Raw genomic sequence first — 16,776 nt, forward strand, 5'->3', positions numbered from 1 at the left:
CAGCTGCAGGTTTACACTTGCATTTCAGGGTTCTTCTTTCTGGGGTTTTACATGCCAAAACCGGTTGTGATTATGAGGCACGCCGTAGTGGAGGGCTCCAGATTTATTTTGACCACCTGGGGTTCTTTAACGTGCACTACAATGCAAGCACATAGGCGTTTTTGCATTTCGCCTCCATCGAAATGCGGCCACCGCGGCCGGTATTCGATCCCGCTCAGCAGCGCAACGCCTTATCCACTGAGCCACCGCTGCGGGGAGCCCAGAAGAATAAATTCTCCAAGATCGTGGTGGCATGCACTGTATTACCACACTGCACGTGCAGTGCATATAGGCCAAAAGTATGCCCCTGTTTAGAAAACCCCGAGTTGTTGCATGCGCTCCACTTGGTGGCTGAGCACTGCAGTGGTTCCAAGCTAGTCGCTCATGTCCTTCTTGGGCCCTGCCTGACCAAAGAAGTCATTGTCGACGACGTAGTGCACACACTGCAGTATCACGTTGCGTTCATGGCGCACTTCGGGTGCCAGTAGTCGCTCCAAGAGCGTCAACTTCCTCCGGGGGGGCCAGCATGTCTTTCGCGGTGGTGGCGTCGTCTTTCCTCGCGCTACAGGGCCGGCTGGTTTCGCTGACACGACTTCGGTCGGCGGAGGTGGCTGCTCCTGCGGCGCCGCCTCCCGCTGCATCGGTTGCCCTAGCGGTTCCTCGCTGGGCGGTTCGTCGTCGTCGCTTCCACTGTTGTAGCAGGCCATGAGCGAAGCCAAAGCACCGCTCACCAAAGGTGGAGACGCGGGTGGGTCCGCTGCTTTCGCGCTACGCTGCTCGCTGTCGGAGTCCGAATCCGTAATCTGGTCCGGCGGTGGCTTGTCTTGCAAATCTTCGCACGGTGAGAGCTCTTCCTTGACAGGTGAAGGTGCCCGCTGACACGGCGGTTGCTGTGGCCGAGGAGTGCGACTGTGCGGTGAGGCGCGTCGGCGTGCGCGCTGGCGACGCTTGTTGTTACGCTGGCGGCGTCGGCCGCGGGCGTCGTCACGGATGATTTCGTGGCGCGCCTGCCGCTCCGCCTCGGCCGCCTTCTTTGCCTCGATGTTCCGCAACGTCGGATAGCGCAGCCGGCGTTGGCGACGCCACTCTTCCAGGTCTTCGTCGGTGCCGACGGAGGCAGTGCGCCGAATAAACGTGCTGTCGTGCTGCAGCTTTTCGTGGAGCGCTACGACCGCCGGGCTGGCCGCAAAGTCGCAGTCATCCCTCGGACATGAAACGTGCTCAGCGCAGTGGACGGAGAGCTCCGCCTGGCTTGCGAAGCCTTGATCGCAGTTGCCGCAGCAGAAGTCCCACGCCGGTAAAGGTCGCTTGAATCCCCTTTGGACGGTGCCAGCGCGCTGTTGCCGAGAAGATTCTCCGTCGACGCCGTTTGACAGAGCAGGGATCCCGAAGCAGCCGTCGCCGACAACGCAGGGACCCGGCGACGCGTCTCCATTTGAAGTAGATGCGGGACGGAACGGGTTGTCCAGTACGCATTTCTCAACAGCAGCCATTGGTAGAATGAGCACTGAACGTCGCATGGGCGAAAGAGAGTCCTACCATACATCCGTATGTTACTCTATGGTCCTACAGAGCGGGTGAGCCCAATCAACGCCTCCTTGGCCCAATGCTAAGAGAAGCACACGTTTCACGCGATTAACTTTACGCCAACCATCACGCGCACGTGCATGAGAAATACTTTCTACCCCTGGCTGCCGCCATGCGGTCAAAGCGCCGCACGATCGTCACGATATGAAAGCAGTGGAGAAAAATCGTAGTGTCCAAAACCACGCTCCATATTGTGGCGCCCTCTGGAGCTAAATTGCGGATCTTAAAGGCTATGCTTTTGTTGGTTGAATGCAAAGGAAAACATGTTAAGAGCCGAAAACACGTCACAGACGTCGCTTTTTTTTTTTTTTTGGACACATGGTTCAACGTTTAAAACACGGTGGTAAAATTTAATTTTGTAATAAGTAAAACTCCATTCATACATTTTAAAGACTTAAAAGACGTCGTAAAAAAAAATACCTTCGTCAAGGAAAATGTCATCATTTTCTCCGCTCGTTGTTTGAGGACGCTGTAGTCGTGTTTCCGCGTTTCCGCTAAGGTTTCTAGATAAAACAAGTTTAGTTTGCGCTTTATATTGTGTTGGGGCGGCTGCGGAGGTAGGTTACGTTTATAGTGAACTAGAGTTACGTTATAATTTTCGAAATTACCCTTAAATGCAAGTGTCGCGCATGACGTAGCTGGAGGTTACTAGTGAAAATTATCCGGGTTTCTCCCATTGGCAGCGCAGCCCGACTGACGTCAAGATATACTCGTGCGCTGTTTGCACGTAGTGTCGCAGTGTTTCATTCGATAAGGTAGGGGTTGGTTTCGCCCCAAATTGCGCTGTGCCGTCCCGTCCGGGCACCACCGAAGAGCAGCGGCGGCGGCCTGCGGGTGACAAGTGCGGTCTGGGCTCGACCGGGACACGTCACAATTGTTTAGATATTCCCATGGTGTTGTCGAAGGGACCCTTGTGACTGACGACAAGCGCGGACGGGTGGCCTTGGCGACAGCGTTTCGTGATCAGCTGCTACTACCAGCAGCGACGATGGAGGTGCGCGAACGTCGCGGCGCATCCGCTTCGGCGGCGGCCGCGGTTTCGGGCAGCTGCGGAGTCGTCGTACTTCGACGTGGAGCGACCACCACGGCGGCGCCCGAACTCGAGGGCTTCCTGGATGACGCTTGCCTGGACGAAGACGAGTCGTCGCTCGCGCCACCCGGCACCCCCGCCGAGGAGGAACACGGCGTCGACGAGGAGCTGTCGCTGCCGGCGCGCGCCGCCGAGCAGGCCGAGCACCTGGTGCGCAAGGTGCTCGAGGAGGCCGAACAGGCCGAGCAGCTAGTGCGCAAGGTGTGGGAGGAGGCCTGGAAGGTGTGCCACTTCAGCTCACTGCCGCAGTGGCTGCAGGACAACGATTTCCTGCACCGGGGCCACAGGCCGCCGCTGCCGTCGTTCTCGGCCTGCTTCCGCTCCATCTTCCGCATTCACACCGAGACGGGCAACATTTGGACGCACTTGCTGGGCTGCCTGGCGTTCGTCGGCATGGCCACATACTTCCTCACGCGGCCCTCGGCCGAGATCCAGTGGCAGGAGAAGGTGGTGTTCGCCAGCTTCTTCGCCGGGGCGATCATGTGCATGGGCATGTCGTTCACCTTCCACACTGTGAGCTGCCACTCGGAGAAAGTGGGCAAGCTGTTCAGCAAACTCGACTACTGCGGCATCGCGCTGCTCATCATCGGCTCGTTCGTGCCGTGGCTCTACTACGGCTTCTACTGCGACACGCAGCCCAAGCTCATCTACCTGACCGTGGTCGTGGTGCTGGGCATCGCGGCCGTCGTGGTCTCACTGTGGGACAAGTTTGGCGAGCCGCGCTACCGGCCGCTGCGCGCCGGCGTCTTCACGGGCTTCGGGCTGAGCGGCGTGGTGCCCGCGCTGCACTACCTGTTCGCCGAGGGCTTCCTGAGCGCCGTGTACGAGGCCTCCTTCGGCTGGCTCTGCCTCATGGGCGCGCTGTACATCGCGGGCGCGCTCTTCTACGCGCTGCGCGTGCCCGAGCGCTGGTTCCCGGGCAAGTGCGACATCCTGGTGAGTTTTGCAAGTGCCAGTACGCCTTTCAGCTGCGCACATGTCCAGGAACGGCGGCATCTTTCTCCTCTTCCGCTGTTTTCGATTTACAGATGTCTCGTACATTTAGCAAGAGCTCTTACAAGTTCGTTTTCAGTCTCACAAACACGTTTGTTCGCTCGCGCTCATACGAGATTGCGCTGATGCAAGTGGCGTACCAAGTACCAACTATTTCTCGAGCGGGGGAGCCACTCGCACCGATCTGACGCCCCCCCCATCATCTCTCTCTCTTAACACAATCGCACACACCCAGTAGCGTTAGGGCCAGACAATAAATAAGTGAAAATGTTTTTCACAACTTTGCGGTAATCTTTGCTTTATTGCCCAACACTTTCAGTCGGTGGACTGACCTTTGTTAGTCTGTCGACTTGCCTGTAACACCCAACGAAGGTCGGTACTCTGATCAAAACTGTTGGGCAATAAAGCAACGATTACCACAAAGTTGAGAATTTCATTCTCACTCGTATTATATGTGTGTGTGTGTGTGTGAAGGAAGTAGTTCTTTGGATCCGGTGTTTAATAAATTGAAAGAAGTTCAGGTGCCCATAGAAAAGTAAAAACTAACATTTAATTTCGACGTTTTGGCCGGGGTCCGGCCTTTTGTTCTGGGTGCTCTGGGAAATTGAGCTCTAGGTGCTTGCCATCGACTTCTTTCTATATATATATAATATCGTAAGAAGCCAACAAACACAGACACCAATGAAAACATAGGGGAAATTACTTGTACTCACTAATTGAATCAAAGAAATGATAAATTAATGGCAAATGAAATTGGATGAAAAAACAACTTGCACACATAGGGGGGGGGGGAACAATCCCACGTCTTGGAAGAGCATTACACGTGCGATGCTCTTACCAATTGAGCTACCGCGGCGCCGTTTTCCATTCCACTTTCTGGGCTATTTATGTTTTAGAACTAGAAACTAACCCTTGGAGTGTTAGCCAGCGCCACCGCTCACAAACCTTGGCGGCAGATGTGAAACATCCTTTTTCGACCACTTCAGGTTCTTTAATGTGCACACAATAGACGGCACACACTGGCATTTTTGCATTTCGCGGCCAACGAAATGCAGCCGCCGTGGCTGAGATTTCATCCCCCCAGCTCGTGCTAGCAGCGGCCAAAGCCACTAAGCAACCACGGCGGGTGTTAAAAAATTCACATTTTGCTAGGATGACGTTTTCCAGCATATTGGACGAGCGACACATGAATGAGCGGCACTGCGTCCTCGTATTTTTCCCGGTGTTAAATTGCCGCTCGCCCTCTGCATTGCTCTGTAGTATCAACAAAATATCCAGTGCCAGTTTGGCTGAGCACTACATAAAGATGCTTGAAGATACTTTCTTGTGCTAGCGCTCCTTGCTTTTAAAGCCATGACTGACTGACCGTCACTACGCAATGCCAGAGCGGCTGATGCCAAGGAGAACGATGGAGAGTCTAGTGTTGCTAGTTGCAGAAGGTGGCATTTACTCGCTTGCTTAATGAGACTAGGGCCACTAGGGCACTCAGTAAGGAGCGGCTCTGCGGTTAGCGTAAGAGTGCATGCATAGGGTTTGCCTACTACTTTCTTAATGTTTTGCGCGATGAACTTCCAACTGGATTGGGTTGGATTCTTTTTGCCAATGTGGCCTGACAGAGCACTGGACGCGGACAGAAAAGGGACACAACTGCAATTTCCGGGAGATTTTCATGTCAACCGTACAATCGGAAGAAATGATCCAAATCTGCGAGTCTCCCAGGTAATCCGGGAGACTTAGGCAGGTATGACATATATACCCAACATAGATATGGTGTATATTATATATATATCTCGTAAAGGAAAGAAATGAAATAGGAGAGGCCCTGAGGTCACGTTTTTGAAGCCGGAAGTGCAACCATGTTGGTGTGCCACCTGCCTTTGTGCCTCCAATCAGCTTGCCGGAGCAGATGGGCGCAAGCTTGTAGACCCAAAACACAACTTTCAAGCTTGCGCACCATACTCCGATGTTACTTGTCTCGCGAACAGAATGTGCTACGAGAAAGGCACGGGCCGAAAAATCTTCACGTTTCAGAGGCCGAGAGCAGCAGCGAGAGCTTCAGGAGCACAGTTGCTGTGGTACCGTTGATGTTTGGCACACCAGTCCCAGTACTCCTCTGCAAAAAAAATAAAAGCCACGTGACTTCCGCCACACACTCAACTCATCCGGGCTATCTGGGGCCTCTCCTACGCTTTCCTTCCTCCACGATATATACATGTATTTATGTGCATAGGTGCACATAAAAAGCCCAAGTATAGACATACCAGCCAGAAACCAGACCATATATATATATATATATATATATATATATATATACGTTGTCCGGTTTCTGGCTGGTATGTCGATATTTGCACTTTCTTAAGTGCAAATATATGACAATAAGTGAAACAGTCTGGAAATGTGTCTGTGAGTTATTCTTATATTTAACAGACAGACCTTTTTATGAACCACACATGGTGAACCATGGGGGCCGAAAAATTATTTAAATTTGCATTTATTTCTTGCAACTATATAAAATTTGAGATCATACAGGGACAAAAAGCAATGAGTGCCTCACAGAGGTCCCTAATCTCGCCAAGTAGCAGCAGTACAGGCACATAAAAAAAAATGCACATTTGCTACAACTACAATTAAACAAAGAATTGTACTTGGTGTTTAAGTCTACAGCATAAATGTATCGCTAGTTTAGGTAATAGTATTGTCGAGGTTATACACAACGAAGTACAATCAACATAAATTACTTGCAATATACATAAGAAAAGAAGACAGCAGATGTGTGCGACTTTGTTTAAAAATACTTTAAAAAGTTGCCTGAGGTATGACTGTTCCATTTAAAACCTTGCCCGCATGTAATGCTTTGGAGCACTTCTCAATGGGAATATTCAAAAAAGCAATAATTCATCAACACACGTTACTTCGCTATAACATTTACCTTGGTGCCCTTCCCCCCCCCTCAGTTCCCGCTTCTAGACCAAATTGGTTGAGTTCACAGTTCTTCCAGGGCAGCGGGATAAATTCTGCTTTGATCGTAAAACACATTCATAAAGCTAAAGCTCAGGATCGCTTGCTTGATCAGGATCGCTTGCATGCATAGTTTACTGCAAATGTCATAATTAGTCCCCTGTCTTTGAAGTTTACCGACATATTGCCCAAAACGTGCCCTTTATTTTTGCCAAATATAAACAAAGTGTCTTCTCTAGTTCACGGAGGCCATCGCTGAAACCTTGTAGGAAGGTCATATGACGCTTGATAATAGGGGAAAGAAACGACGGCTCAGTAATTATTTGCAACGCTTCCAACTGGACCAGGAACATGAAAATTTTCTCGCACATTGCACTTACCGAGACCCCCATCGCCTTTCCACAAAATATAAATCTGTTGTAACCTACAGCTATGTCGGGACACTGGGAAGCACAGCTGATAGCTGCCATATCGCATGCTCTAACATTGGATAAGAAATTTTTTACAAAGGTTGTGTTTGATCCGAATGCATTTCACTTTGCAGAGAGAGTTTCTGTATTGTGCCACCAATTTTCACTAAATTTGGTCATGGTGGCTTTTATAGTTCTGCCAGGGCAGCAGGCTCAATTCTTCTGCGCCCCTTAGACATGCTTATAATACTCTAGAGTGCTTGCATACGTAATTTATTGTGAAAGCCCCAATTACCCATCTATTTTGAACTTTACCTACACATCACCTATTACCCTTTCCTTACAGTCACCAAACATTACGAAGCTGCCTTCTTTAGTTCAGCGAGGACACCAGGTGAACGTTATACAGTGTGCCCGTAAAGTCATGGTGCACTTTTGACTGGTCAGAGGAAATCAATGAAACAAGATGTAAATGTGAAATCTTCACCAAATAAAAGGAAAACTCTCCAAGTTTCATACCTGTTCAGTGCAGTTCGATGTGGCCTCCATTTGTTGCACTATACACATTTAAACGATATTCAAGTTCTTGCCACACATGGCAAGGACGTCTGGGCTAACAGAGTGAATAATGTCTGTGATTCTCCGTTTTAAATGATTAATGTCGTTGATACGTTCACTGTACGCATGTTGCTTCACATAACCCTACAAGTAAGTCTAATGGTGTCAGATCCGAGGATCGTGGTGGCCTTGGCTTGACAGAACCCCTGCCTATCCACCTGTGTGGCGCAGTTCATGGTGCTGCGTCATCACCTGTGTGTGCACCCTTGCACATCATACTACGGAAACTTGGAGAGTTTTCCTTTTATTCAGTGATTTCACATTTCTATCTTGTTTTGTTGCTTTCCTGTGATCGGTCAAAAGTGCACCATGACTTTACGGACACACTGTATATGACACGAAAAAGTAGGAATTTAAAAAAGGTGAGGGTTCATAATTATTCGTAACGCTACTGAATAAGCCAGAAACCTTAAAACTACCAGACAAATTGCACTTAAGGTTCTGGCCATTCTTTCAAAGTAAAAATGATCTTAAACGCAGAGTTCTCTTGGGACATCGGGAAACCTAGATAATAACAGCAGATACTTTCGAATACTTGCTTATAGTTTTTTTTTTTTTTTAAGGTGCAGTTGATCGACATGTATTTAGCATCACACATGAAAATGTTGTATTGTTTCCCCTATGTTCGAAAAATTTGACCTCAGTTGTAGTTGCATTTATGCCAGCACAGCCATCCCAAGTTTACACTGCTCATTAAACACACTAATAACACTATGGACCACTTGCATACATAATTTACTGGAAAAGGTGCATTTAACCCAACCATTTGGAACATTGCCTACACATTGCCCATACCATGCCCCTAATTTTCCCCAGATATAAATAAGATGCCTTGTTTAGTTTACCGAAGACACCAGAGAAACAAACTACGAATCTTGTATGATGCACGAAAACACATGGAAAAACGAGGGTTTAGTAATTATTTGCAACTAGAGCACTGCACGGGCCGATTTTTTGCGGCCCGGGCCCGGCCCGGGCCGGTTTTTACATTGGGCGGCCCGCCCGAACCCGATCAAAACTTTCATGGCGAGACCCGGGCCCGGAAATAATCTACGTTACCCGCCCGGCCCGACCCGCCACCCCTTTACCTTAAGCCCGAGCCCGGCTCGAACCCGGCCCGACACCGAAAAATACATGTTTTTCAGAGTTGAGAAGCCCTAGAATAACTCGCAGAAAGCCCGAGCCCGGCCCGGGCCCGGGTCAAAAAGCACACGCCGTGCCCGAGCCCGGCCCGAGCCCGTGAAAAAACTGCTCTACCCGGCCCGGCCCACGGGCCGGGCCGGGCCCGGGCTTTCGGGTAAGCCCGAGCCCGTGCAGTGCTCTATTTGCAACACTTGCATTTAAAGCATGAGAGTGAAAGTTTCGCAACGCATTGCGCTTAAAATTCTATTTTTAATGGAATTTTAAGTCCGTGTCTCGTGCTGTTGTTTTAGGAGTATGGAAAGCATTTCGATTAGCAGCGGTATGACACTCTGTAACGCTTCGGGGAGTAACCTTTTACGAAGGCTGTAATGGACCTACACAGAATAAACGTGTCTCGCCCGTCACTCAGAACATTGTTTCGTACTTTGAATGAATATAAGCACCGTTTCCCGCATATAATACCGAGGATACCAGGGGAAAAACAACTAATGCTGTGTATAACGCATAAAAACTGCGAGAAAGTGGGTATTCAGTCTGCTTTCACAGCGCATGAGGCAGTTGCGCACCCAGGATCTCTGCCAGAGGGGGGGGGGGGGGGGGGTGACAGTTTGTCAATACCATCTAAACAGCACTAATTTCGATATCTTCACGGGAAATTGTAAAAAAAATGCGCTTTTTGCGAGTGTGCAGACAATTGCGCGTCTTACATCTTAGTTGCGGTACTCAAATGCGTAAGGAAAGAAAAGGGGTTAAACAAAAGTTAAGTTGGCCTCAGCGGGGGGGGGGGGGGGGGGGGGTTACAACCCCCCCCCCCCCCCCCCCCCCCCCCCCGTCGGTGCGCCACTGGCATGAGGAACCTACACAGTTCAATTTTTCGATGCACGTCACCAAAAAGTGGCCCTCATTTCTTCCAAGTATGAAATATCTGCTGTTCTTTCTCCTGCCGGGAAACATTGGTGTAACTCTTATGTAGAAACAGCCTGAAAATGAAGGCGACGAAGCCAGAAGTGGGACATGCTTTTAGAAAAAAAAAAAATTAAGTCAATGTTCCGTTGGTATTGAAATGGCTCTGCACGTTCGAACAAGGTCATTTTCACCAACATATCTACGATAAGTGAGGATTACACAATGAAATTCGACAGTTATACCTATAAGAGGTTTGGTTTCATTTTTTATGGTTATGAGATACTGGGACTGCTACGCTGTCCAGAGATAAATAGTTCCAGCATTTGATAATCAAACGATGTCATCCCGTGAGGCAAGCGAGTCATTGGGCGCGGCTAATCAGATTATAATACTTTATCCGGACCTTCCCCTCGCCCGCAGGTTAAACATAGCAAGCTGATTGTGTTTTCAAATACGGATATAGCGGTCACAAAAAACTGGGCATGATGCAAGTAGCACAAGCTGACATTTGATATGGCGGGAACTGCCCTTTGCCAGGCCTTCTCTGCAATGCGAGCGTGTCTGGTGAATCCCGCGCGTCGTCCGCTACAGCTCGTCCCGAGGAGGCACAAGAAACAATCCTCGCAGCCCAAGCAGGGGATAGGTAGTAAAAAAAAACCACTTCCTACGTGGCCACTCTATTAAGAAATTAAAGACAGCTTCAGCTGTAGTTCTGTTGTACTATGGCGAGCCATCGGCGTTTAATGGACGATAACGAAGTGGCGCCTAAGCACGCTGCTCCGCGCGCTCGAGCCAGGGCTCGAACAAGGGACGAGATTTCGTCTGCGTTCGACTGTGGGAGATCGTAAACCACTCGTCTTCCCACAATTGGTGACCCGTACGTGATTCGAACACGCAACCTTTTGCGTATTTTTGCATTTGCATATTTTTAAATCTTGGTGCATGATAGGACACCCTGTATATATATTTGTGAACGAGAGAGAAGGGAAACCGAGGAGCTCGATTTTTAACAGCGAAGCTGTTTAAGGTAGGTCACCACCTTCGAGAAAAATTTTCACAGTAACGGTCCCAAAGTGAGAACTGCACTTTTGGTGTGTAAAGCTTAGCTATTTTGAATGTTTAAAATCAGAAAATTGCAGAAAATTTAAATTCTTTTTTTTTTATAAAAATCAAAATGTGCCGAAATATGCATGTTGCGCCAACAGTCATAACTGAAATATGGTCGATGCGATTCAAATGCGACTTGGCAGGTATGTAGTGAGGACAACAGTCTGTGCATCTAAGCACCATCATCACCGTATCTCAAAGCGGAGGCGCGTTATCATAAAAAAACTAATAAAGATGATATCCGGCAGGTGTTTTTTTTTTTTTCGCAATTGGCCATAGTATAAAAAGTTACTGCTCGTTTTCATTATTTCTGCTTGAATGCACAGCTCTATGTATAACAAAACAGCACACAAAATTTTACGCGAAAATATTTATTAGACGGAGAGTTATCACTGTTCGCGCAACTGCACAAAGCAAAAAAACATGTTTTGAGAAAAAAGGGCTTAAAGATTTCAAATGAATGTTTATGTAATAAAAAACACCAGAAATGCCTAAAATCCACCAGACTCATAGCTTGGGCCCTCCTTGGAAGCGGAACGGTCTCCTTTTGAACGAGCTGATGCACGGATTTTTTTTCATGCCTGCTTTGCGTCTCCACCTGAGTTGCGTGCTGCCTTCCTCACACAGCAGCAGACACTGGTCAGGCATGCCATCGTCGTGTAGTGGCCATGTTTTTCATATTTCATAGAGTACACAGACTTTCTTCTTCAGTGGATAGCGCTAAATCCACGATGTTCAAAAAGCGCACGAAAAAGCACACGCGACACAGACGTAAACGCCACGCGAACGCGCGCAAAGTAAACAGAGTGTGCTGTATCGCCCCGTAGCCCTCTAGTGGAATTTTTTAATGAACTAATAAAATGACTTGCACTTGAAAATAAACTAAAGCATACTAAAATGACGTTATATGCATTCTGAGAGACATTTATGATGAGGTAACAGACTCCGTGGTATCAGAAACCTTCAGTTTCGGTTTCGGATGCATCTATGAGGGGTTGGAAAAATCGCCAGAACTTTTGAACCGCTTGAGCTATCAAAGTAATTATTTTTGCTAAATATTCTTCAATAGACAGGGAATCTAAAAATATTAACTTTAAAAAATCCATTTTTTTTTCAAAAAATCGGTTTTCGAAGGTGGTGACCTACCTTAAGCCAGCCGTAATTTGTGGTGCGTAGCCGTGGTAGCCATGGCAACCCGGAGGAAGAGGGGTATGGAAAGCATTTCGATTAGCTGCGGTACGACACCCTGTAACGCTTCGGGGAGTAACCTTTTACGAAGGCTGTAATGGACCTACACAGAATAAACATGCCTCGCCCGTCACTCAGAACATTGTTTCGTACTTTGAATGAATATAAGCACCGTTTCCCGCATATAATACCGAGGATACCAGGGGGAAACCTAGGGCGAAGAGGAGGAGACCGCGTGCATGCGCACGCGGTCACCCCTGCCTCTCTTCTCTCCGCGGCGCGCTGAGCCAGGAGAGAGGGGGGGGGGGGGGAAGAAAAAAAAAAAAAGGGCGAAAGCTTGCACTAAGCCGCGCAAAGCTCGACACAACGAAGCTGGCCGATTGATATCGAGTGGCTAGCCTCCAACGCGTTCGGCGTCGGCAAGCAGCAGCGTTCTTGGCATTGTGCCAACCTTGGTTAGCCTGCCTGCGTTTGTGGCATGCCAGGAACGCTGTCGCTCGTAGGCGCCCACGCGTCCAGCGCTAGTCACGCGAAATGTCGCAAAAGGGCAGGTACCTCCGAAAATGATTGCTCGAGAATACATTCCTACGTGCGTAGTTAAGTTAAACCAAGTTAAGACCTTAGCAGCAACCAAGTTCATACCTAGCAGTAGCCGCCAGTAAGCTTGGCTGTGCCTGAGCTTTGCTTGACCGAGTGCAAACTTGCCCGATTTTTTTTTTTTTTAAGTGTGACCATTAAAGCCAACAGGCAATATTACGAGAACTGCAGCGCAATAAAACACAAGGACGACACGAAGAAACGACGAACGCTGTTTCATCCTTGTGTTTTATTGCGCTGCAGTTCTCGTAATAATGTACCAACACGCCCAACTCGCCACGTTAGCCAACAGACAATTTTCCATCGGGCAAATTAGCTGTGGTTGAAATTGACACGTAGAAAATAATAAAGCAAAGGGGAAAGTGAAAGTGGACGAAAAGATAACTTGCCGCCCGTGGAAGCGGAAACCACAACCTCCGTTAAGCGTACGTTGCACTCCCAATTGTGCTACAGCGACGGATATGAATCCGTCCACTAACTTGGGTATTTATGTTTACTAGATCTAGCCCTGGGTAGGCCCTTTCGGCCACTTTCGTTTCCCTTTTCTTTATTATTGTCTACATGTCACTTTTAATCGCAGCTATAATTTCTCCGATGCTTTCCTTGGCTTCATTGTCTGTTGGCTTTAATAGTCATGATTAACGAAAATCGAGACCCTCGGTTTCCCTTCTTCTCTCTCGCTAATTGATAGCGAGGGTCTCGCCTTGATGTCATTAGGTAGCATACGAGGGGTTTTAGCTATGTGCCTGCTCTCCCGAGTTCACGTGTTATGTGACGCCATAGGGCGAAGAGGAGGATCCGCCCACCATGGCCCTGAGTGGCACTGGCTAACACTCCCAGGGCTAGATCTAGTACACATAAATACCCAAGTTAGCGGACGGATTGTCAGCCGTCGCCGTAGCACAATTGGTGTGGGTGTGTGTGTGTGTGTGTGTGTGTGTGTGTGTGTGTGTGTGTGTGTGTGTGTGTGTGTGTGTGTGTGTGTGTGTGTGTGTGTGTGTGTGTGCACTCTTTAATTATTACCGGTCACAGTGAAACCTTTACTCACCCACACAGTGCAACTGACGTGGGCGTGTATCGAGTGCTCGAGCTCCTGATCAACACTTAAAACTTACAACGTGGTTTAAATCATGGATTCGGGACCTCAAAGAGTTGCGACGTAAAACGCACTTCTCGCATTTGTCGCTAAATCGCCGTTTCTTGTAATGATGTATTCTCTATTTCCGTTCTCTTCGTCCGCCATATCGATGCCACTATATATGCCGGCTTCGGTCACTCGGCGCCATGCATGGGTGACAAGAAAAATGCGAGATAGATTATTAACGCAATACGGTTCCTGTTCGATCGATCACTTTGGAGTTACCTTCAGTGCGAGTGTCGTGGGTAATCCAGCGGAAGTGGATACGATGAAAAGCACACTTCCTTGCATGGCTTTCGAATGCGATGAAAGAAAAGAAAGAGTCCGTCGCAACGATGATCCTTTCTTCTAGAATAATCGATGTGGTACATATGTAGCGGGGTCTTCTGACGTGAGTTATGGAACAGAAGCTCCGTAGTGATAAAGGCAGCGCACTTGTGGACATGTTCTGGAACACCACAAGAGACACAGACGCGTTTTTCTTTGTGTCCTTTGCGTATTGCGCTGATCGCCATCGTGTTCAAGCAGGTATGGTTTCCGTAGTGGTACCCATGGAGGGTGGCCGCATTTCGATGGGGCCGACATGCAAAAAACGCTCAGGTGCCCTGCATTTAGATGACCTCAAGGAACGTTCCCAGGTGGTTTAAGCTATTCCGGAGTACCTCATTACGGCATGTACCATAATCTGGCACGTAAATCCGCAGAATTTAATTTTCCCCGCGGTGAATGGCCCACTCGGCAGCCTCGCGCTGCTTTCACTCTTTGCTGCGTGCTTTTTTGCGGGCTTCTTTCAAGCTTGCAAAAACCTTTCACGAGTAACAGAAAGATGGATCGGGAATTTTTCATGGTGGCCTACAATTATTTCATTGGCAATTTTGCTCTGATTATGTAATATTTGAGAAGTTGATCAATTAAAAATTATCAATTATGTAATTAGGCGAAATACAAAAAATTGTCTGACTTGTTCCGTGCAAGCGACGCAAACATCTTTACATTGGATGTGTACAGCTTTGTGGCACTCGAATATTTGTTTTTTAATTCGGCGCAAATTACGTGGGACACCCTGTATGTAAATAATATTGCAGAACGTGGAAACGCTCTGGCGTTGCGCTGCTAAGCCCGAGGTCGCGGGATCAATGGGGGCGAAATGCAACAACGCCCGTGTGTACTGTATACCGCACAGTGGGTGCACGTTAAACAGGTGGTGAAAATGAATCCGGAGTCCCCCCCATTACGGCGTGCCTCCTAATCATATTGTGGTTTTGACTCGTAAAATCCAGAAATTAATTTAGTTGTACTGAGTGGTGAAGCAAAAACATGCCGTTCAACGGTGTGTTGCAGCTGGCTTGCAGTCAAGTGTAGGCCGTGAAAGTCTAAGTTGGTGGTTAGTCGGTGATGTGTACATTACGGCGACCCGGAGTATGTTGATTCTGTTTCTGCACGATCTGATCGAGTGAGAAAGCTCGACGACGGGACGCAAAAGTTGAGTTAAACGTGGGGGGCAAGTATTTACGCCTGCGAAGGGGCTTCTTGTAAGCGTTCCTATTCTGAAACGTTCCACTTCGGCGATATTTCTTTTTCGCTTTCAGGCGCGCGCTGATTGGCTGATTGAGCAAAATTGAACGACGTCGGGCTCATCCAGCCAATCAGCTCATCCAATTTTGCTAAAACAGCCAATCATCGCGCGCCTGAAAGCGAAAAAGAAATATCGCCGAAGTGGAACGTTTTTCAGAATACGGCCCCTTGTGTGTGTGTGTGTGTGTGTGTGTGTGTGTGTGTGTGTGTGTGTGTGTGTGTGTGTGTGTGTGTGTGTGTGTGTGTGTGTGTGTGTGTGTGTGTGTGTGTGTGTGTGTGTGTGTGTGTGTGTGTGTGTGTGTGTGTGTGTGTGTGTGTGTGTGTGTGTGTGTGTGTGTGTGTGTGTGTGACAAGTGTTGCAGTTCCTTTGTGTCACGATCTTTTCGCGATCTTTGCAGCTCCTTTGTGTCCTGCGGTGCGTCGGCATTGAATCACCATTGAATGTGAATACGTTTAGGCGGTTTAGTCTTGTGTTATGTGGCGGCTCACCATCATCACCTTCTGCCTGTAGCTGATCCAACTTTGCTGCTTTTTTTCTTTCTGTTTGTTGAGCAAGTGTCACGATGTAGCGCGCGTTTCCTTTGTGCCAGCGCCTCACTCAGAGAGTGTCGTCCCTTTTTGTTCGCAGTTCCACAGCCACCAGATCTTCCACATCCTGGTGATTGCCGCCGCCTTAGTCCACTACCACGGCATCACCGAGATGGCCATGAAGCGGCTGACCATGGGCGAGTGTCAGGGCTGAGAGCGCGGCGCTGCATCGGTGGCGGGAATAAATGGAGAACACTAGGCTTTTGTAAGCACTGTCTGGTGTCTTTCGGGAGAGTTTGTGCCCCGACAGTTTGGACACGCAAAGCGCCGGCTGTACAAAAGAACGCAAGCAGGGAGTGGCGTTTTGGGCGCGCAATTGCGTTGCACAAACTATGGATGTTCTTTAACAGCGAAAAAACTGGAGGAGAAACGTCCGAAGTCCGCAGAAAACTCCGCGCCGTTGCCTAGCAACAACCAAGCCACACCAACCTAGCCGCGCATGCGCCGAAGCAGTAGCGATGACGTCACCTCGCGTTGCCTAGTAACCGCAGGCGCAGGTGCGCGCTCGCTTCGCCCGACACATACACGGCTCCCGCCGAGCTCCCGCCAGCTGTGCGCTACTGCGCCGTGACGTCATCCTGGCGTGTCGTCTGCTGCGCGCCGCCCGTACACTGTGCATAGTTTTCGCCCCACTTCCCCTACGTTTCCTCGGACTGCAAGTGCTTCACCCCGATGCCACGGACTACGAGGAAATGCTTATACACTTCGCATAACTTAGCATCACTTGTCATTACTTCGTATAACTTAGCATCACTTCGTATAGCCACGACCAGCTAGGAACCGATCAGCTCCGCTGTGTCTTTAGCCTCGCGCCACTAGTGCAAGCTACCCCAACTTTT

At 48.9% G+C, this 16,776-nt stretch overlaps 2 protein-coding genes across 2 annotated transcripts; one reads left to right on the forward strand and one right to left on the reverse strand.

Moving 5' to 3' along the window:
- Window positions 1-282: 282 nt before the first annotated feature.
- LOC119431993 (nuclear FMR1 interacting protein 1-like) lies at window positions 283-1,774 on the reverse strand. Its single transcript, XM_049657153.1, has 2 exons — window positions 1,597-1,774; window positions 283-1,546 (listed from the first exon to the last, which is right to left on the reverse strand). Coding segments are annotated over exons 1-2 (1,134 nt in total). The 5' UTR covers window positions 1,598-1,774; the 3' UTR covers window positions 283-413.
- Window positions 1,775-2,192: 418 nt separating this feature from the next.
- LOC119431202 (adiponectin receptor protein) lies at window positions 2,193-16,149 on the forward strand. The gene is made up of 2 exons (XM_037698672.2): window positions 2,193-3,652; window positions 15,978-16,149. The coding sequence occupies exons 1-2, from the start codon at window positions 2,615-2,617 to the stop codon at window positions 16,089-16,091; spliced, it is 1,152 nt and encodes a 383-aa protein (XP_037554600.1). The 5' UTR covers window positions 2,193-2,614; the 3' UTR covers window positions 16,092-16,149.
- The last annotated feature ends 627 nt before the right edge of the window (window positions 16,150-16,776 follow it).

This window comes from Dermacentor silvarum, chromosome 10, assembly GCF_013339745.2.
Source record: "Dermacentor silvarum isolate Dsil-2018 chromosome 10, BIME_Dsil_1.4, whole genome shotgun sequence".
Classification (NCBI taxonomy): Eukaryota; Metazoa; Arthropoda; class Arachnida; order Ixodida; family Ixodidae; genus Dermacentor; species Dermacentor silvarum.